Below are 22,386 nucleotides of genomic sequence, written 5' to 3' on the forward strand. Positions count from 1 at the left end.
TTCGTGTAATTCATTGTGATTCAAAGGTATAATATTACATAAGTATGTTTTCATTTACCAATTTATTAAAAACCAGTCAATAATTGGGTCCATAATAAGACATTTATTAAAGGAATTAACAAAATAGGAAACATTAAATGATTGAATTGTCAAATTACACTTATATTAAGACAATATATCACTTTTGTAATTATTACTTCGCTTTGATTAATGTTTTGTCGTGAGGGACGATAAGCGGCTGCATTAAGTGAACACAAATACAGCCACTCCAACACACTTCTTGGAAGCATAATCTCAAGAGAGAAATCTTACTGAGCAGAAAATTAGGCCACCGATATAAACAATGAATAGCCAGCGTGATCACTTGACTTCGACGTCTCTCGCGCACATTAAACAAACTCTTCTGGCTCCCTGGGCGCATCAAGATCTCTGTAGTGAATCACCGGGCGAAAGTCTGACACTCCGCCCCTTTAAAATTTTCAAACATTTTAAGTATAAGCTTTTCAAAGAAAAAAAAACATCCAACATTTATAAAAAATTCTACTAATTACCAATCAACAGGATGCAAACAAAGAACACATTGAAATAAAATAGAAGAAATAGACATCTATATCGCTGTTTAGGTGCAAGGTTTCATTCGGAAGAAATTTACTTGATGAACAATGATATAGACATGACACATACTTATAACTAAAAAAACTCTTGTATTATGATGTGACATGTACATATTAAATATTTAGATTAATATAAATTTAATTGTTTTGGAATTTTATTCCGCTATAGAGATTAGTGTTTCAATTAAAATATTATTTACATACACAAATCGTGATGTTTTTGCCTGCTAATTTATAAAATAATAGTTATGAATCTATGAAAATATTATTTTTGTACAAAAATGCCATTGATTGTTCAGATTAGACAGTATTTATTTCAAATTGTTTTGAAATGAAGAATTTATCATCGCCGGAGGAAATAACGTTTAACATTAGGATAGTAATACTATCATAACAAAAAAGCAGGGTGAAAAAGTGGTCATGTCTCATACATATTATATTTTCTTCAATCACACCTCCCAGAGTAAGAATATCACAGGATAGATAGGTCATAGGTGTTCGAAAATAAAAAAAAGATATTATCAATGTCAATTTTACATTTATTGTCAAAAATAGTAGCAGATATATAAAAAAAAACATGGTTGGAAATACCCAACGACTATAAATTATGAAAGGTCAGAACAAAAAAATAGATGTATAATATTAATTATATTATAATGGCCTCGAGGTTTGGAAATTCACTAAAACAAGTCACCATTCTCTGGGAGGTCTAGGTCATTGTATGTTATCACCGGTCTGGAACGGTCCACAAACGTATCCCTGAAACGTGTTTTGCGTCTTTATGATTGCCCATAAGAACGGGTGTGTCAAGATTAAACACCAAAGCTATGTTATAAATGCTAAGTAGATAATAGTGTTAGTAAAATATGACAAAAATACTATCTTTGTTAGATGGCAAATGAAAACTATTTTACTGATACTGCAGCCTGAGTATATCATTCGAGATATATCATAAGATATGAGCATAAGTTAGTCCAGGCTAGAGAAGGAGCTTTCGATTTAATTTTTACGTACTTTATATATTGAATGTTATATATTGAATACAATTAATATAAATAAAAAAAAATTAAGCGTAACAATAATCAAATACTTGTATATAATAAATTAGTTTTCTGATTTACTATGATTTAATGTCAAAATGTGGCCGGTCTATTAAATATTTAAATTTATTGTGGAATTACTTTACAAATTATCCGCTTCAATAAACTTTGGTTTGTCCAGATACTGGTTAATTCATTAGATCTCGGTTACATAAAAAAACATGTCATTTATCTTGCATCCTGTAATCTGGCCTTGGACTCAATTATGTAAAAAAAATAATTACATAGATATCATCCCAATTAAAAATACTCACACTGCTTTGCAAAACTGCCATTGAGTACATTCCTTACAATTTTTTTTATGAATATTCACTTCAAATGTTTAGATCCAACAAAAAAAATATATATATATGTACATAAGAAGCCAAACCATGATTTAAATATGTAATACATAATAACATAACTGTGCAGGCAGAAAGGATGTTTATACTATAGTGGGGTGGTTACCGACCTATTAGGCATTGCGACCCCCTTTGATCACTAATCATCAATCAATCAATCAATCTCACCACCCCTGCCAGTCACTATTTCCAACTTTAGTCTTCTTACACATTAGTGTTTTTTAAAAGCACTACAAAAGCTGTGATTCCTATTTACATACATTTAAATGTGACGAAAAAGTGGAACCACCATTCGGGGCGTTTGTGGCGCTTCTAAAAAACATCAATGCGCAAGGAGACTCAGACTTGATAGATATTTATATACGACATCATATTTTGAGGTATATGATGCCATCACTTCAAAAAGATGTGGATATATCTTGGATATGTTTCGATAGTACCAGAGGAAAATGATAATACATACATACACTTAATTAATTATGCTACCTACTAAATAAATTTTTGACTAAAAACAAGATAAATTACTATACAATTAGATTTAAACTAGTGGTGCACTACCCGCAGTCAACAGCCCACTGATTAAATGAAATATGCCAAAAATATTCTTAATTACTTAGACCGGGGGTTACTAAAGTATCCACTGTGCCAATATTCCAATAATATCATTGAAAAAAGGAGTCGTCTTCGGATGATGGAAAAAAAATATGTATATGTGAAAATGGCTAAAGTTAGTAGACTTTGGTTTAGGGAGCTGTGGAAAAATCCTAATGAACCAAGGGCATTGTAAACTAAAAAACTTTGGTAACCCCTGAATTCCGGAGTACGTTTCCAGTAAAGCATGGTAAAAGCACTTCCATGTGTAAATTATATTTTAAAGTTTATTGTCTGCAAGCAAAGATGCTGAAGAAACCCTTCTGCCAGATGGGAGACCTCTTCAAGTTTCAATTTGTCATAAGTGCCATTCGATTCAACTCTTCAGTTTGTATGAAAATTATTGGACCGGATGTCCATTTTTTTGTTCCACTTCATACATTTAGGCTTCATCTGAACAGGTTTTTTTTCATTGGCTGCAACCGGAATCACTGATGTACATTCAACGATTGTAGCAAATTTGGTCATGACAACTCAGTTATTGCATATCACCGCATTATAAACAGCAATTTGGTGACGATCAATTAAAACCTTATTGGTTGACAAAAGTCTACCGATGCCATCATGCCATGTCAGCGATCTGATAAACATGTATGTAATACAGAGTAGAGAATGACCGGGTCATTATCCCTAACACTCGTTATCTGTGCGATAGGTACAATTGGAAAATAAATAAATTGGCCGTACTAATGAAAAGGTTGTGCATCACCGATTCAAGGAGATATAGGTATTTTACTTCAGTAGATTATGAAGGAATATATTAATCACAAATGAAGAGAAGTTGTTTTATATTAGTCTATTCTACTTTATTAAGTCATGCAATTTTTTTCTTCATAAAAAAACCATTCATGCTGAAAATATCAAATTATTTTTAAACTGAAATATAGAATCACGATTATGAAAAATAATTTAAAATAAAACTAGTGTCATCATTGTGTATAATTTTATTGCACATAACATATATAAAAAAATATATAAATTTTAGAATAAGGTTAATGCTAATAAGATACCTTTGCTGTCAAAATCGGTGTTATAGTTATTTATAGTGCAAATTTTTGGCACATATTTTCATCAATAATTTAACATTATAATAATATGTATGAATAAGAGACACTTTAGTCACTGCGAAAGTTACAATACAAAGTTATCAGCAGATAGATATTGATAAAAAAAAAGTTTAAATGTAACATCCACATGATAAATGTGTACCCAGCCCAGTATAATAAGGCTGAATGTGTCATGATTTTAAAAGTAAGATTAAAAATTAAAATAATGATTCTTATGCTATGTTAAGTTAATTCAAAATGATGACACTAGTTTTACGCACAAAATATGAATAAGTAGCATATTCATAGCGCGTACCTGCCGCGAGCGAATGACCTGGTGTGACGTGGAGCCGCATAAGGCGGCGCGTACGCTGGCAGGGAATATCCATATGGAGCGTGATAACTGCCATAACCTCCGCGACCATAACCACCGTAGCCTCCAGACCCGTATCTAGAAAACGTAAAAGGCGTTTGTATTATTAAGGCACTCTCAAATATATTTATCGTGGAGAATACATACCTTTTGTAAAATTATGAGATTCTTGTGTGACTGATTTCACTGAACACATTATTTTGTGTGACTTGTTAATACAAAATATTATTTCGCATGCCGAAATTTAGTTTTACCGGCATCTGAGCGAGTTATCCACGTGGCAGTAACATGAATTGCGTCTTCTTTGGATTTCGGAATTGTGTGGACTTTTCGTTGACATTCGGGAGGTATTTGGTTTTCATGAGACTGGTTTTTGTGACACATCAGCCAGTTTTTAGTGTACGGTGTGTAAAAGTTTTACTTTAAACAAAAAGTGGTATGCACCTGATGAAACAACATTAGTTTCATGTCAATGTTGTATACTAACCCAGAAGGATATGAAGGCGGTTGGTGGGCAGGCTCCGGTCTTCTGCTAGCGGTGGGGTGTTCTGACAGCTGCGGTCGCTTCACATCGCGCAGGTAATTGTTGAAATACTCCACTTCCTTTTTCACTTCATCCACCTAACAAGATAATCGATTAGGTAACAAAATATCACTTTGTTTCTAAGAGGACAAGATGGGTCCCATCCACAGAACGGATTAATAAATAGAATTCAGATAGGCTACTAAATACACTACTTTGGACGTAGGGTTTCGAACGTGTGTCCTACAAAAGTGTAGCAAACATTATAGACGTGCAATAGTGTGTTGCAACCTTCAAATACACCAATATTGAATGAGTATCAGTGCATAAACCGAGAGCAGGTTGTCAGAACGAAGGACAAGTTTAGAATGACGTTTTCTTGACACGTGTTAAAGTTTATTCCATATCATTCCACACTCAAGATCGGTTGCCTGTTACTCTACACCAGTTAGGTATTTCCGTTCCCATTAATTCTTTGTTCCCTCAGAGTGAAACAAGACTTTTTTCCCAGATACGGGATCGAATCTGCAACCCAAGGCTTCATAGGCAGCCGCTCTACCAGCATAGCCATCCAATCCAGGCCAAAATCAAAAAATAAATGTTTAACAGCATTTCATATTGATACGAGGGTGGGTCAATAAGTCCTTAGAAAAGCCGACAGGTGGCGCGACTAGTACTGTAAGCGGTTTGTTTTCATGCAGCGGCACTACCGATTCAGTATGCTGCGAAGTTTCAATCAGATTGGTCGGGTTGTTGTGTGTTTCTCGTACATTTAAAAAAAAAATTTGCTTGTGGAAAATGGAAAAATGGAAAATGGAGAAAATTGAGTTTAGAGCTGTTATTAAACATTTTAATATAAAAGGGTTAACAGCAAAGGAAATAAAAAATGAGTTGGATTTAGTTCACGGCATATCTGCTCCTTCACTTGCAACTATTTATAACTGGTTAAATGAATTTAAACGTGGTCGTACATCAACAAAGGATGAACCACACTCAGGACGTCCTGTAGAGGTGACTACACCAGAAATGATCAATAAAATCCACGATATGGTGTTAAGTGACCGAAGATTAAAGTTGAGTGAGATAATTGAGGTTACAGGGATCTCAAAAGGTAGCGTCATTTCTATTTTACATGACAAATTGGGCATGAAAAATATTTCTGCAAGATGGGTGCCGCGTTTGCTCACAGTCGACAATAAACGCAATAGGGTGGTGGCCTCTAAAGCCCTGTTGTCGCTCATGCAACGCAATCCGGATGAATTTTTTCGTCGCTTTGTGACTGTAGATGAAACATGGATACACCACTATACTCCCGAGACGAAAGAACAGTCAAAGCAGTGGATTGCGAAGACAAACCATGTCCAAAGAAGGCGAAAACCGTAAAATCAGCTGGTAAGGTTATGGCTACTGTATTTTGGGATGCACGTGAAATTATTTTCGTTGACTATTTGGAAAAAGGAAAAACAATAACAGGGGATTATTATGCATCTTTATTGGACCAGCTAAAAACCGAAATTGAAGAAAAACGGCCTCATTTAAACAGGAAAAAAATCCTCTTTCATCAGGACAATGCCCGTGTTCACACATGTTTACGATCAATGGCTAAAATTGAAGAATTAAAGTTCAAATTGGTCGACCACCCACCGTATTCGCCAGATTTAGCCCCCAGTGACTTTTTCCTTTTCCCAAACTTAAAAAAATGGCTAAGTGGACAACGTTTTTTTCCAAATGAAGAAGTCATCGATCGGACAAATGCTTATTTTTCTGACGGTTTAAAAAAAATTGAGAAACGTCTAACCAAGTGTATTGAGCTCCAAGGAGATTATGTTGAGAAATAAAAAAAAAATACAAAAATAAAAACTGTTTTAATGCTTTTTTCTAAGGAATTATTGACCCACCCTCGTAACTAACAAAAATTTGTGACGTAATCTGGTTCTCTGGGCATTCAAGTATATTGATATCTTCAAATATTTAAGATGGCAGTAAAAATAATCACCAATTTATATAACTATAAATAAAATTCAATAACCTTTTCTCCGTGTTTATTGAATATGTGCTTCCTGATGAAGTCTGGACCTTTGAATTTTTTACCGCTGAGTGGACAGAGCCATTTGTCTTTGGCGAGCTCTTGACTGTTCGCTTGAATGAATTTTTCCACTTCTCCTTGGCAATCTTTCGTTCCCAATTTAACAAGCTCGTCGTCGTCCAAGGTTTGGGTGACTTGGAGAAATGCTGACATCTTGCCTTCAAACACACGGATGTACTCTGATATTTCATTAGCAGTCATCTAGAAACAGAACAATTTATTGAATTGTGCTATGAATGATTAATAGGTGGTGTAGCAAAAATTAGCTGTGGTGTTAGCAAGGTAATTTCAATGGGTGAGCGAAACGTGAGGAAATTACTCAAAGGTAGATAGAAAGAAGTGAGATAAAAATATGATTCAAATAATCCCCGCACACCCACTGAAATAACTTCGCAAATACCATGACTAAATGTAGCTATTCTAATAAATACCAAATTTTAAGACTTAGGAAACATAACATTGGAAAGTATTTTTTGAAAAAATATTTGTACAGAGTGCGACTGACATCCACCGGATTCTGGTTAAAGTACTTAAATAAAGCACATTAGCCAGAATCTGAGATGTTCCATATACATATTTTCAATTAACATTTATGACAATCATAAATCTTGTGAATTATTATTAAACGTACCTACCTACCTAATATTTTATGTTGATGATTTTTTGGATATTGACATATTGCAATTAATCCAATGTATGAAAGATAAGAAGAGTTATAAGCATGTACTCAGAATGATAATGTTTAATATAGCTGTCTAACCTTGGTGGCTGGCGGCGGCCCTCTGGCGTGCATGATCCCGCATCGGTTGGGCATTTCATCTTCATAAGGGTACTCGCAGTGGTTGTAGTAATCGACAGAGTGAACGATTCTCAGGTACAAGATCAGCCGGTCCAGAACGGTGGTCAGCTGAGGGTCGCGTTCTACCGTCTCAGCGGCAGAGTTTGCCGCTCCTTCCGCCGCACCCTCCGCTGTGGAGTTCTCCGCTGCGTCCCCACCGCCGCTCATTCCCAACAATTCCTCTTCTTCAGCCGAACCCTCTTCGATGAGATATTCGGTGATGTTGTGCAGAACGGGATTTGCTGATACTAGGCCAAACTGCAAAATTTACAAGAAACTTGAATTTCCGGATGTAAACTGCATTAGTAATTTTATCAGTTTACAACTTAATTGATTGATTGTCTGTATATTGATAATGATTGGAGGTCAAACAGCTAAGAGATGAGATAATTGCTGGACAAATTTAGACACCCAATAGTACCCAAGAGGTAGAAAATTTCTGAAAAGTAGACCCAGCGGTCGCGGAATCAATGATATTGTTAAATTCTGCTCAAATATATGGTAAAGTAACAGGACTGGACTGGTGAGAAATGGGATCACCATCGTGAGGCTTTCATCCTGCAATGGATTGATCCAGACTGATGATTATGATGAAATTACCTGGGTGGAATTGTCACTTTTGTGATTGTTGGTTTCCTTAGAAGTCCACAAGCCTGCTCGGGCATCCAAATGATGACAGAGCTTAGCAGCTAATCGTGCGTCCGCTCGTACAATTTGCCGATGGAGAGTGACTCCGCTCACAGGCCGAATGCGCCGTGATAGATCCCGATTGACAATTGCTCCCAGTTCGCAATCCCGTAACTAAAAAAATGTCAACTCTCACATAAAACATTCGCTTGAAATTAAAACAAGTCCTATAACATTTTTTTTATCATTAGCTTTACAATCCAGTGTGGACATTAGCCATCTCCGGAAGAGGTCTTTAAACAGATTATTTACGAATAAAGGTTGTAATTAACCATCAAGCTCAAGCTATTAGATGAATTGTTCTGGACAGAAACACAATGAAAAAACAATTTTATGAATTTGTCACACAGGCTTTAAACGTACAACTATCAACCTCAGAAGCAGATGTTCTACTACTCAGCTAACGTGAGCAACAGCAAAAGAAAAGAAAATATGCATACCCCACCCCACCCCAATATGTAATGTCACCCCAATGTGTACATCAAAATGTTTACAAACCCTTATATTATTGAGATTCCAACAGATATCCTTAATATTGACTTCTCGTTTGAAGGTGACCCATCCACGTCGGAACCATCTCCTCTCAGGCGCCGGATCGGCTAAAACCACTCGAAGGAAACCACCGTAACGTTTGCACATCTAGAAGATAAATGCATAATATTATACAAATAAAATACTTCATGAATATTTTCTGTGTACCTGAATTGTTTCATTATATAACTTAAAAAATAATATTCACATAGAACACACGAGCTTGGACGATAGTTAGTATGCACATGTGTCATTAAATTTCAAAACCCGCTACAACACTTTTTGAAATAATTAAGATATATTAATGGATTCGTTATTAAAATCTCTACATGAAAATTTTATCGCCTCTTTCAAAATCCGCGACGATTGACTGTCATTTATGAAACAACATCAATGTGTCTATCAATTCCCGCTATAACACTACCGAAGCATTCAAAAACCTTTCTAGTTCAAAAAGTTTTTACTGATTTTCTCAACATAATCAAGTGTTATACAGTAAAACCTCGTTAATACGAATACCATGGGACCGAAAATCGAAAAAGAATTCGAATTACGAATTATGAAATGTATGGGGGAAAAATATTAAAATTTTGAAAAAAAAAAAATTGATTTTCATTAATTTTGTTTCCGATCATAGATGTGCCTACCGAATTGGGTCATAAAATGTCAGGATTATTTTTATTACCTTCTTAAAATAAGTAGTTTTTGATTTTTTAAGAAAAGTCTGTCACAATTTTTAATGACTGGCTCATGAAATAGTGTACTTTATTACGATTTATTGAATATTTTTGTATGCCAGGGATTAATTAATTAAAGGTATGGTTTTATATGAAAATAATGTTCAAGTGACTTTTTTTTTGGGAAAATTTCGAATTACGGCGAATTTCGAAATATCAGTGTTCTTATTAACGAGGTTTTACTGTAGCGGATTTTGAAATTTAGTGACACATATTATGTACTTTTAGTATTACAGCACTTGATTGCATTTCTGAAACATTTTTAGTGGTTGAAATCTTAGGCAAAGAAAAATAATATGTACTTTGTAAGTTGGCGATATAAATTATAGCTGCCATCTTCGGTTACTATTTGGATGTTTCAGTAATAAATATTGTGGTTTTTCATCTACACATCATGAATAATTTATAGTTCAGTATATTTGGCAGCCTTCCTATGTACAATAATGATGCAATCTGTTCTTTCGCAGACTATATTTGCATTATATTGTGACAGTTTTGATTCGAATACAAGTCAAATATGTTTTTTCCATGGAAGCAAACGAAGCACAGAAAGGTCTCCTCCGTCAGGAAGGTGGAGTGTACCATTCATACGCATGTGATTTTGTTTCCCACCCTTAACCCGATCGCCGCGGATGGGACATATGTTGTTTTTTACATAAGCTCTGATACTGGGCGGATGTCGCAACAGTTGATATCGAAAATTGAAATGTCGGTAAAGTACGAAATACTTCACGCATAGTATTGATTTTTGTATTGAAAAATGCTCTGATTCGTGTTCGTACCGCCATATCGATAACTTTGTCAAAAATATGTTGTTTTAATTTCATAAACATCGATCTTTCGAACCCCCTCGATCTATTGAGATTCGCCGGTACGATTGCATCAGTTCAAATCTACGCGGTATTTTTCGCGGCTGCGCAGTAGGTATACAAAATATATTTCATTCGAGTTGAGTGTGCGCCGAGTATTTACCGTGTAAAGTTGAATATGCACCGCGATTTTTACATCATGTGCAAGAATACGAAAAAGACAACCAAAAAACGAAAAGAAATTTGTCGTAATATTTCTAAAAATGTACTTGAACTTGTGTTCTGGATTATGTCATTTATTACTCACGTGTCTCCCCAATTGTTTCAAAGTCATAAATCGAGCTCATTATTGAAGTCGTAAATATTTAGTAAAGATGCGTCCACACGGAATGAAAAAATATATATTATATTTTAGAGGATTGCAAGTTTTACCAATAAATTACGAATTACTATGAAGGAATATATAAAACGTATAAATTTTTGATAAAAAAACACACGGGTAGGTATACAATATAATATATAAATCATGGAATATTGACTTTTCAACTATATTACATAATAATATCTTCGCGTGCAATTTAATGCTTATAAATTTTTAAAACCTTACCCAAAAAAAAGTTTTTATAGCAATATAAAAAATAAATATTGTTTTTTTTATAAAACATAAAATGACAATCACTAACATAACACAATGCTCAATAAAACTGAAAAGTAATCTACAAAATCCAAGTTTCACTAAAAAAAAATAACAAAAAAATTATTATAATATTTTCAACCAGTGTGGACTCACCTTTACGCTAAAATTAGAATGGCCCATAAAACATGTAAAATGCTGACACAATCTATGCCACGAAATAAAACTGGTGACTACCATCCAATTTTAATGGATTTGTCATCAATAAAACTTACACTAATTAACAATAATTCATAAGTAACCAATAAAAGCTATTATTTTCAATAATTTTTATGGCATTTTTAAGTGTTTTTAACACGAGTAAAATAAAATTAGTCAGTGATTAATGTCTTCATTGGCGCACTTGTTTTGAAGTCGAGTGGTTTGTCATCGAAAATGGCGACGAGTTTATCGGAACAAAGCAATACGGTAGATTTTATTAAAGGAAACACAGCTAAATTCAACACTCCATTATGTGTTTTAGTGTGGCACTTGAATCCTTATGTATCTAGGCATGATAACAGTTGTACCCACAATTTTTAACTGCCGTATTTATTATAAAACAGCGAAGAATAACATTTCGAAAAACCTACCGCGGACAGTATATCTTTTGTATGGAAACTTTACGCGCCGATCGGGTTAAAGAGCGCCAGTCGCTGGCATTTAGTCTTTGAGTGAGGGTGTTCTCAGCACTCGCAGTGTTCATTTCTAGACTTGAGCAATTGTATTGCATCAAAATTGGCAATGCCCAAGCGGAAACCATTCAGTAGGCTTATAGCGATGATACCATTGCATTACACAAGTTAAGGTGTCATACAATTGATTTAAATTACGGTCGCATATCAGTGGCAAGCGGATCACATTCCAGTAGACCTTCAAAAATTCAAATTAACGAGGTCATTGATCATGCAGGACCGTCACCATCAGAGAATTTGCAGATGAGGTGACAATAAGGACTAACTCTGTACATTCCAGTTTGAGCAAGGGTCTGGCAATGCGGAGTGTTCGCAAAATGTATGCCAAATCTGATTCATCTTAATATGAAGTCTGACTAACACAACACCCCTGTGGTTTTCCTTGTGATTTATGGTTATTCTGAAAGCTGAAGATGCCACTGAAAAAGACCCGATTTGAATCACGAGAATATAACTCATCAGCCCGACTGTAGTGCATTGCCAAAAAGGTGTTCCAGAAATTTTGACAGCTGCAGACGATAACAGTATGATTGATACCATTGAAACCACAATGGAAAATGACTTGTGGCTTTAAAAGGTTAAATTAAAATTTTTATTAAAAGGTTACTCCTAGTGTTTCCGCTGCATCTGCTTATTTTCATAATCAGGCCCCGTCTCAAGAGATTTTGTGTAAACATCCTAGGTGTATGTTTTTTAAAGTTAGGAAAAATTATGAGACTCACAGCTTCAACTTCAGGTTTGGTGATAGTAGGTGAAAGATTTCTTAAAAATATGGAAGTAGTTTTATGCATCTCTCGCGGTTCTTTCTTCTCTGGTTGTTCAGTCTTGGAGTCAAGATCATCATTCAACACTTCATCTGGCTTTTCCGATGCTTCTTTTTCACCTTGATTGACACTTTTACTTTCATCGTCTTCATTGCCATCTTCCACGGCTGCTTCTGCAGTATCCGTAAGTTTCTACAACAGACAAAAAGGATTTAAGTATATATGTCATAAATATTCCATATTTTTAAACAACTATCAGACATTTAGTCAATGCTTTGAAACTAATATTAACTCATCATTAAAGCAATGATTCAGTTATTTAAGTCCTAGAAATATTTCCAGCAGCTTTATTCAAACCTCCCGCGAGTGTTCCAAAAAAATGATTGTATCCACGATAAATGATATCTCAAATTTACAAATGGTAAGAAGAATGGTGATGTTTGCCGCGACTTTTAACCATGACCTCTGTCAGGCGCCTGATCATTAAATTCGTATACGTCTGACCGTCAAATAGTATATAGAAATTGTATTAAGGCTATATCTCAGTTGAGGCATGGTCTAAAAAAATCGTGGCTAGGCGATGCGCGGTTTGTGCAAATGACGCCTGCCGAACGAAATATAATTTGTCATAAAAATCCAACATGCGTCCATTTAATGTTATGTTTATTGTTATTTTACTAATAATAATAAAATATTCATTGACATGTTTTCTTTTTTAAGTACATAGGTAAAGTTTTTAGTCATCTCTACACGATTTAGGAATATTTTCATCCGACACCATGACAAAACAAATCGACGTGCCACATCGACTTCGGTCTCCGATTGGCGACTAGTGAGAAATTTCGTCGCACCTACTGTTGAAAATTATTTGCCATTTCACTGAAGTACGCTCTAAAATAAAGGTTTCGTTTGTAATACAACAGTAGGTATCGTTTTAATTATATTCTTTCTGACTGACATCCTACGGTGTGAAATATGTGGAGAAAAAGTTACAACAGTAGAAAATCATCTGTCATCTGCAAATCCTGTCATTTTATAATTTAAAGCAAATTGTTAGGTACATATTCCAATACTGAAATTACGCAATGACATCTCGTATTCCCTATTGTGCATGCGCATTCCAAAAAAACCTAAATAATCTGTTATAATACATGTCAAGCGTAAGGCAAGTTACGCAACTAATTTGCCCTGTTAACAAACGATGCGATAGGTTACCGCGCTGAGGATTTAAATTGTGTTCAGTAACCAAGGTGATAACTACTTCCTAATCGTAGCGCAGTAGATTGAACTCGTGGCAGGTATACTGAATAGACCTGCAGGTGAGCGTATTGCCAACATTATAATATATCAAATTTAATATCTTCATAAACACCTACCTTCATAAATGAAATGCAAAATGCATCAGACATAATGAAACCAAATTTAAATACTCCACTGATAATATGAAGCACAATACCCCATTTACACATGCATAGATTTACTGTGCACTGTAAAAAAATGTATGGGGAAACATGTATTATCCTGCAGTTGGCAAGATTACGTCCATGAATCAAACAAGTTTGGAAGCTTTTAAATTGTGCTGATGATGCGCAAGTATTTGAGCCTACGCAGTAGAACAATAATGGCGAACCTGCCGGTAAAAACCCAGCTACTCATTTGAGGTTAACCGATTTTCAATACATCCTGTCAAATAGTAGTATAAAATGACAACATCACATCTCGCTTACTCTTGCACGTGTACAGGCGCTATTAGTTTAGTGATAATAATACAAACAAAAAGATTACAACAAATTTTTTATTAACGTGATTTGGTAGGGAGTTTTTTTGGCAATTTTAAAATAAAACAAAATGAAATAACCACCTCTACGACATTAGGAGTCTCTTTATCGGGTTCATCTTCGAGATCATCTGTGTGGCCAGGAGGTTTGGGTTCTTGGACGGCGGCCGCCGCTCCCCTTCTCTCCGCATTATTTCCTTCTCCATCCCCTTCGCTGTCGCTGGAAGAAGACGACGAAGAAGAGGAAGAAGAAGAGCCGGAGGAGGAGGCGGAAGATGTTCGTGAACGTTTCCTCTTTGATGCAGTGACTGCAGGGACTTCTGCTCCTGGAGGCTGAATCTCGGGTACTGAAATAATAAATGACAAAGCTTAATAAAATAAAGAATTTTAATCTGAAAAAAAAAACAATAATCTCATCCATGCCAACCTTGCTCGCATGTATCAATAGAGATTGCAATTAGTATGTGAATATAAATCACATCACCAGTGATGATTTCGCATTAGAATTTAAGAGCGTACTTCAGTGAAACGGCAAATAATTTTCAACAGTAGGTACGACGAAATATCGCACTCGTCGCCAATCGGAGACCGACAGTCGAGGTGTGCGCACGTCGATTTGTTTTGTCATGGCGTCGGATGAATATTTTCTTCAATCGTGTAAAGGTGACTAAAAAACGTATTTACTTGAAAAAGGAAACAGGTCAATGAATATAGTATTATTAGTAGTAATATAACAATAAACATAACATTAAATGGACGCATATTGACTTTTTATGACAAATTATATTTCATTCGGCACGCGTCATTTGCAACAATCCGCGCATTGCCTAGCCACGATCTTTTTAGACCATTCCTCAACTGAAGTATAGCCTTAACGCAAGTGGATTCCGCTTTCCCAAAAAATATGTCACATGACTTGTACGCAGCACATAATTAGTTGTGTTTGGGGCTAATGTGCATACATAGTAATATTTTTGTACATTGGCCCGATGTGTTTTTTTTTCTTCATAACGGGTATTCCTTTCATCCACTGCAACAATTTGAAAATGTAAATTAATTACCCAGATTGGTGTCCATGGGAACATCAACACCGTCCACGGTAGAATTGACCCTGGAAAAGAGTTTTGCTTGCTCCTGAAGTTCCCTGTGATGCGGGTCGATGTCCATGCACAGAGGAGTGGTATCTTTTTCCTTTTCCTTCACATCGGTCGTAGCCACATCACCCTCCGCTTTTGTTTTGTCATCGTCCTCTCCGTCTGATTGTCCGCTTTCTTTTTTAACTATATCGACAGTTTCGCTGTCCAATATTATCTCCACGGGTTTAGCTGATAGAAGAAAATAAATTTAAATGCATTAATGGATGGATATATATCACACAAAATACTCTCAATTAAATTAAACCTAATAGAAATTTGAAAAAGTTATGTATGAATTTATATGAATATCTCACCATTATTTTCTACGACGATCGGTGGGGGTTTTGGAGGTTCATCTAAAACTCTTAAGTCTTCCTCGGTTCCCCCTTCCAATTTGATTACAAAGGTATCAAACAACCTGATAATCTGTTCAGATTGTTCAACATCCACAGTAATTTTATCTAAGCTAGCGCTATTGAGCAGTTCTACAAATATTTCTAGTCGGTTCTGAAATGATTAATAAAACAATATTATCATAAGTCTATTCTGTTAAATAAACTTAAGGCATGGAAGCCGGAAAATGTTATCTCAACATCGACTTGAAAATGTCATAGAAGAAGCACTATGGACTTCTTTAAATAATATTGATTTTATTAGTAAAATCTTTTATTAAAAATCAACTCAAATCATTTACCATACTGTAAACAAACAAGGTCTCCTTCAGTGGTGCACGTTAATATAATAATTATAATACAGTACACTTCAGTAATCCGCGGCTCGATTATCCGACAACTAAACTATAACCCGCCGTTATTTTTACTGGTTGAGAACACAAAATCAAACTCTATAATTCACCGGTATTCGATTGTTAACCTTATTACTGCCGGTAGGTGTATGTATGGCGGTACCTTACACGCCGCGAATTTTATTGCAAAAATAAAATCAACTTATGTTTCAAGTGGTAAAAACGAATTCTGTTTCAATTCTGAAAATGTGACAATATTCCCAATATATGTCGTTGTGTGTTCAACATATCGTCGCTATAGTACTTGTCTTCCGAATATCCATTTTTGTCAAAATCGACATTTTAATGCAGTTATATTTCTTTTGTCTAACTACACCGAAATCATTTATAAAAATTGTATATTTTTATGTAGGAACGGAGATATTTTTTTTAAAAATTCCGAATACGCCATGTTTCGCAACGATTGCTTTGTGCTTATTTTCTGAACGTCAAATAGAATATTGCGGTCTCACTCTCGCATATTGCTTTCATATAGCGCTGTCTACTTCTAGTGTCGCTCACTTCATATGTGTCTGATGTCTGTTTGTCGTCTTTCAAAGCGCGCGGTTTTGACTACAATTGTACTATTTTAAGTTTCTATTGTTTAAATAGTGAATTTATCAACTTTAAAGTTATCAATCTTGGCTGGTAATCACCAGTTCGCCCTGAACTTACAGCAGAGTTATGGAAGTAAGTATTTTAACCTAAATTACTGTATTTTGTACTGAGAAACAGAGATAATATCCCAACGGTCATACGAATTGTACAGTGTGACTTGGTAACTACTATCTTAAAATAATTGTTATTAATCTATAATCAAAACTTTTTCTGTTTTTAATTTACTTTTTATCTTTCCATGCTAAAATGTACGCGAATAGTTAATCTCATTTATTAATAAAATGTATGTTTATACCTATTTTTATTTGGTGGATTTCCATTGAACAGTACATTTGATTGAATTATAATTTAGTATAATAATACTATTGGCTATCCAATAGATATTTCAGTTAATGTACCATCTGTTAAGATTAATTCTGGTTTCGTGAGTGAACTATTTTATATGATAATATTATACTCAGGATATAATATTCGCAACCAATGGTTATTAAATAACGCATGCCCCTATTTTTTGTTCCATGCCAAGAATACCTAATAATATGTAATATATGGTTTGTAATAAGTTTAATTGTAACAAGTTCGATTAAAATCCATGATGAAGCATTATTTGTGACCAATAAAAATATCATTGCCACCATTTTAATATAGAAATTAGAAAATTTTCACTACCTACCTTATTATTACGTAAATCTATGGATACAGTTTTTTTATAACTATAATTATATAATATTATGTAAATTCCCAATTTTGTAAACAGAAAATGGTGAATGGCATATTTTATTATTACCTATGAAATTAGGTAAAAACAATCATTGATACAACTTGATTAGGTATTTACAAAAAAATCATGTACCTATCAGTAAATTTATTAAAAATTACGTAAATATATATTAAGTTTTTAAGTTTGTACTTTTGACCACACGGTATACCGTGGTCCATGCAACGATACGCTACGGTCTTACATTCCGAATGTCCTTGTTTTGTTCTGAATATCCACTTTTCGGAGCCAGCGTTGAGAATGATCCGTATATCCACATTCCTTACTTGTAAATAAAACGTATTTTCTCTTAGTTTAATGAATTATACTGATATATTATTCATCAAATCTCTTCTTGGATAATGTGGCAATCATAAAGTGGAGACTGGGTGCTTGATATATATACTGATATTTAAATATAAGATAGTGAACTTTGTTTTTCGTTTCCTGAACAATCGACATTTGGTCTATTTGGAAAACAAGTACTATAGCGACGATATTTGTATGTTTAAAATAATTGATTTACCCCCCCCGTTTCCTGTTTAAAGCGGGATGTCATTTTTGTATGAGCGGCGTTCCGTTCACGGAAAAGTTCACGTCTTAAGACGTCATTGGCAGCCATCCGGTTAAATTTAGTAGTCCGCCGCGTACAAGTATACAACGCAGATGAGACAGGTTTATTTTGGAAATTTCTAGTTTGTAATAGTACGTTCCTCGCGAAGAAAGTAAGGTACCTGTTAGGAAAGTGCCCAAGGACCGCATCACAATAATTATGCTGTGCTCCAATGCAACCGGGACACACAAAATTAAGCTTTTGGCCATAGGGAAAGCCAGGAATCCTAAGCCATTCAAGAATATCTGCCTCACTGAACAATTGGTTGTGTCAAGTGATTTACTGTTGAATATTTAGTTAATAAATACGTATAATTTAGTAAATATTTGATTATGATTATAAATAAAACCGTAATATGCTTATACAAATTTCTCAAAAAAAACTATTTTTACGAAATACCTGTTTTATTTTTTACCATATTTTGTATGTATGCACTATAATAATCCGCCGCTTTCACTAAATGGACACTTGTCTGGTTTTTGGGGTGGCGGATTACTGAAAGAGTACTGTATACTAATATAATATTATTACAAAAATTAATACTACAATGACATAAAATACAAACAATAAAAGCCTTTCTTTGCATTGCCAATTAATATAGAGTGAACAAGACAGTGTTGACAATATAAAGTGGAGAATTATATTACTTATATAAAAAGAACAGCAGAAGTAAATTTTCTCTCCAAAAGGTTGAAGGATTTCAATTTTTTTAAATAACAATACCATCTGTGTGCCCGTTTGGTTTACTTGGATCCTAAAGGGCCTTCTTTTCTAAGAATATAAGACGACAATTCAAATGAACATGCTCACACCTCACAGGGAGCTTGTGTTGGGTTTCAAGTAATATGAAACATTATGGACTTGTGAAGTAAACTTAAATATCAACGATAGGCAAAGGGGTAAATAAACCATACCTTTAATGAAGTGTGTTGTTCTTCTTTGCGTTTAAGTGACTCTTCAGGGTGATACTTAATCTTGAACCTATGAAAGGAGTAATTAGTGAAAAACTACATGTGATCAGGTTAACACCTTACATTTTCTTTAAAATTTAGTAGATAGCAATTGAGTCTTTCAATGTGACAACCATATGATTTTACATCTTTGCAAATTTGCAGAAAAATTACCAGATACCATTGTTGTATGGTCAGAATTTGTAGAATGCATAGTAATTTTTTTTATGAATCTAATATAAAATATTATTCAATACATAGTGGATATAATTAATGCATGCATATATTAGTAAAAATAAGGAGAGTCCGATAATGACTATGTATCGTAGGTAAGTTTTACATGTTGATTACTTTGAACATAAAAATATTTTATGGCTTATGCCATAATTAAAGAAGTATGTATACGATAGTAAATGTAGAGAAGCTGAGAGATGATAAAATCATATGGAGGTTTTATTTTGAAATAATTTTGATTAAAATATAAGGCTTCCAGTCATAACAAATATTGAAAAGAATATAATTAATGTCTTCTTGATCTCACCTGTGACCCTCACCCTCGCAATGCGGATACCTAATAACCCTTACCTAACACGCGATACCTGAAGCATTGCGCGCTCCAGGCCAGTAACGGAAAAATCTACACGGTTATAATTGAAACGCGGACAAAAAGCTAAGCGTCGCACACGTCTTAATGAAAAATGTATTTCAGTTTTGATTTCATACGATGAACAGCGCGGAGGATTCCGGAGCAACGCTGTTGACTGTGGGGACAAACGTTCACATGTTAAGATTTACATCAACACGGAGACTTCAATGGCTTACGGACAATGGACCCCGACGACGCGGGACGCCCCCGCTTCGGAGAGACCGACTCGGGCGTCCGGTCAAGGAATCGATCGCCGGACTAAGCCATTCAAATCTCACCAACCTATCTAGCTTAAAGATTTTCAACATCAATCACATCGACATCTCCGCTGTCGAACGAGAGCTCGCCACTTCCATTATTCATTTTCAAATCAATCAAAGAATGAAGATCAACAATATGACAAGCGAGCAGATTATTTAAATTTACACAGGCGGCAAGTTAGCACTCTTTTTTTTTTCATAATACATTCAAAAGGAACACTAGGAATCTGCAGCGATAAGTAATTGAGCCTCTCTCACCATTCCTCGTCTTTGTGAGCCACAAAGAACTCATTGAGTTGTTGCCTACGGAACTCTAATTTGTAGTCGTTGTATTTTTTAATGGCGTCTTCGTCGGTGATGGAGTCGTCCTGGGAGGCTAGAAATGCTTTGAATGACATCATAGCGGGCTGTGTCTCGCCCGACGACGTGCCACTCATTCCAGTCTCTCTGTAAACAATGAAAATATAAAATGATTTTAAAAATTAGGCAAGTTAGGCACGCTCAAAGTGAAAACGTTTTCAGAATATGAAAAATGCGAGTGACCGCATATCACCTGGCAGAAGCAGGCTGCGAATGAAGGCCATAGGCGTGCTGAGCGTGGCCTGCATAGGCGTCGTGCGGCCAGCCGTAGCTGCCATACGTGTCATGCAGAGCGCCATACCGCCGCTCGTCCACAGACCAATCGGGCCGCATCCTTTTGGCCCCCGGGCCACCTTCGCGGACAGGAGAGTATCCACGGGATGCGTTAGCCCCACCACGGTATTCCCGGTAGTCGGCGCGTCCGCCCCTCGGTCTGCCGCTCGACCAAGATTCCCTGCACAAAATATCAGATTAATTAGTAAACAGTTCAGCATGCAGAATGTTATTTTGAAAAACATTAGATTTATCAGTACAGTTCGGTTATACACAATACAGCGGCAAACACATTTTGAAAATACCCGGTATACTGGATTATTTGTTAGGTTAACCTAATCAAACCAAACCTAAACTAACCAAAACTAACAAACAATCCAGTATATCGGGTATTTTAAAAATGTGTTAGCCGCTGTATTCCGTATAACCGAACAGTACCGATTTATCTTTGTTGATATGACCCTATTGTTTTTGGTTGTACCTACCTACCATTTCCATATTATTTGTTTCATAGTAGGTATTGGTGTCAGTTATATCATACTTTAAATGCAAACTTCCCTGCTTTCGATTGTCACATGTCTTCTTTACAATAAGTGCAATTGTATATACGATTATTCTAACTGTTTCCCAAATAACATGAACGTTAAGTATGTACCTTGGGGTACATACTTGATGATTGATAGACATAAAAGTCTGAACATAAATTACATTGCGTGTGGTTGTACCAAATTTCAGTACAGATATTCGGTTTAGTATCATTCATGGAAACGGCACTTACTCCTTACGATTTTTTAAATAAATTTATAGGTTAATAATACAAAATGTTGATGTTTGGTACTGTTAGATGAAGACCAGGTATTATTCATTACCTTCGGTAGGCGAGAGCATCAAGATTTGTGGAGGGTCGAGAATCTGTTTTTGGGTGCCGGAATCTGCGGATAGTCAAGAGGTCAGGGATGGATTAGTAATCTGGGCAGGATAGCAAGTCAACATAGGAAAAATTATAGAGTAGGATAAGCGGAATAGTGTGAATACAAATAACTCAACATACCTATCTTGCCATTCTTCCCTGCCTCTGGACCGTTCTTCGCGTCTATCACTGCCACGGTAACTGTTTCCTTCCGTACCACCGGTTCCACCGCGCTCGCCGCGAAATTTGTCGCGCCTCTTCCGATCATATTCATCATCGCTGTCGACCATCGTTTTTTTTTTAATTATCAATGTTTGTGGTTGAATAAGTAAAACTATGATAGTTTACAAGAAAATCTGGTAAAATGCCAAAGGAGTGAAAAGCGTTATTTGACGCGCTTTCGTCGACCCACTTTCACCTTCACCGCTTGAACCATAGACAAAAGGCAAATATATTTGAAACGTTTTCATTAGTCTATGGTCAGTGTTGCCATTAATAAAAGGCAGACATCAATCAGCTGTTAAAGGTACAGGTTTTATGTTTCTCAGAACAAAAAAATAACGAAGAATTTTAAAAATTCCAAGGCTCTTTTTTATTTAGGTACCTACGTAGGTACCTAAAAAAAATTCTTTCCTGCGAATTTAATCGAATAGTGTTTGTCGACAGCAGTGGCGCACCCAGGGGGGGGGCAGGGGGCCTTGCCCCCCCCCCAAATATGAAAATCATCAGAATGATTTTACACATTGAAATCGAAAGCCAATAAACTATACCTTGGGCTTAGACAAACAACACGGCAAATAATGATTTGTAATTCTCCAGCACCCTTTTTAGTAA

The 22,386-nt window shown here is 35.4% G+C and overlaps 1 protein-coding gene across 2 annotated transcripts; it reads right to left on the bottom strand.

The window, feature by feature from the left end:
• Positions 1-80: 80 nt before the first annotated feature.
• Positions 81-21,988, bottom strand: Ars2 (arsenic resistance protein 2). Of its 2 annotated transcripts, none has more exons than XM_085947465.1 (15): positions 21,694-21,988; positions 20,563-20,823; positions 20,268-20,456; positions 19,068-19,134; positions 15,696-15,888; positions 15,307-15,570; positions 14,330-14,592; positions 12,427-12,660; positions 8,758-8,898; positions 8,173-8,373; positions 7,495-7,830; positions 6,678-6,935; positions 4,613-4,746; positions 4,069-4,203; positions 81-468 (listed from the first exon to the last, which is right to left on the bottom strand). In XM_085947465.1, the coding sequence occupies exons 1-15, from the start codon at positions 21,840-21,842 to the stop codon at positions 390-392; spliced, it is 2,904 nt and encodes a 967-aa protein (XP_085803591.1). In that variant the 5' UTR covers positions 21,843-21,988; the 3' UTR covers positions 81-389. The 2 variants fall into 2 exon arrangements, with proteins under 2 accessions (XP_085803591.1, XP_085803592.1); XM_085947466.1 differs by lacking the exon at positions 81-468 and adding an exon at positions 1,134-1,373.
• Positions 21,989-22,386: the final 398 nt, after the last annotated feature.

The sequence above is a fragment of the Rhyacophila brunnea genome, unplaced genomic scaffold, assembly GCF_057557595.1.
Source record: "Rhyacophila brunnea isolate RB1 unplaced genomic scaffold, BYU_Rbru_1.0 scaffold_2, whole genome shotgun sequence".
NCBI classification, from domain to species: Eukaryota; Metazoa; Arthropoda; class Insecta; order Trichoptera; family Rhyacophilidae; genus Rhyacophila; species Rhyacophila brunnea.

Excerpts from the sequence above, each read along its gene's own strand:
- Ars2 (XM_085947465.1), bottom strand. The coding sequence starts at position 21,842 with ATGGTCGACAGCGATGATGAATATGATCGGAAGAGGCGCGACAAATTT. Across the intron at positions 20,457-20,562 it reads TCGCAGCCTGCTTCTGCCAG|AGAGACTGGAATGAGTGGCA; the intron begins GTGATATGCGGT and ends CATTGTTTACAG. Across the intron at positions 8,374-8,757 it reads GGAATCTCAATAATATAAGG|TTACGGGATTGCGAACTGGG; the intron begins GTTTGTAAACAT and ends ACATTTTTTTAG.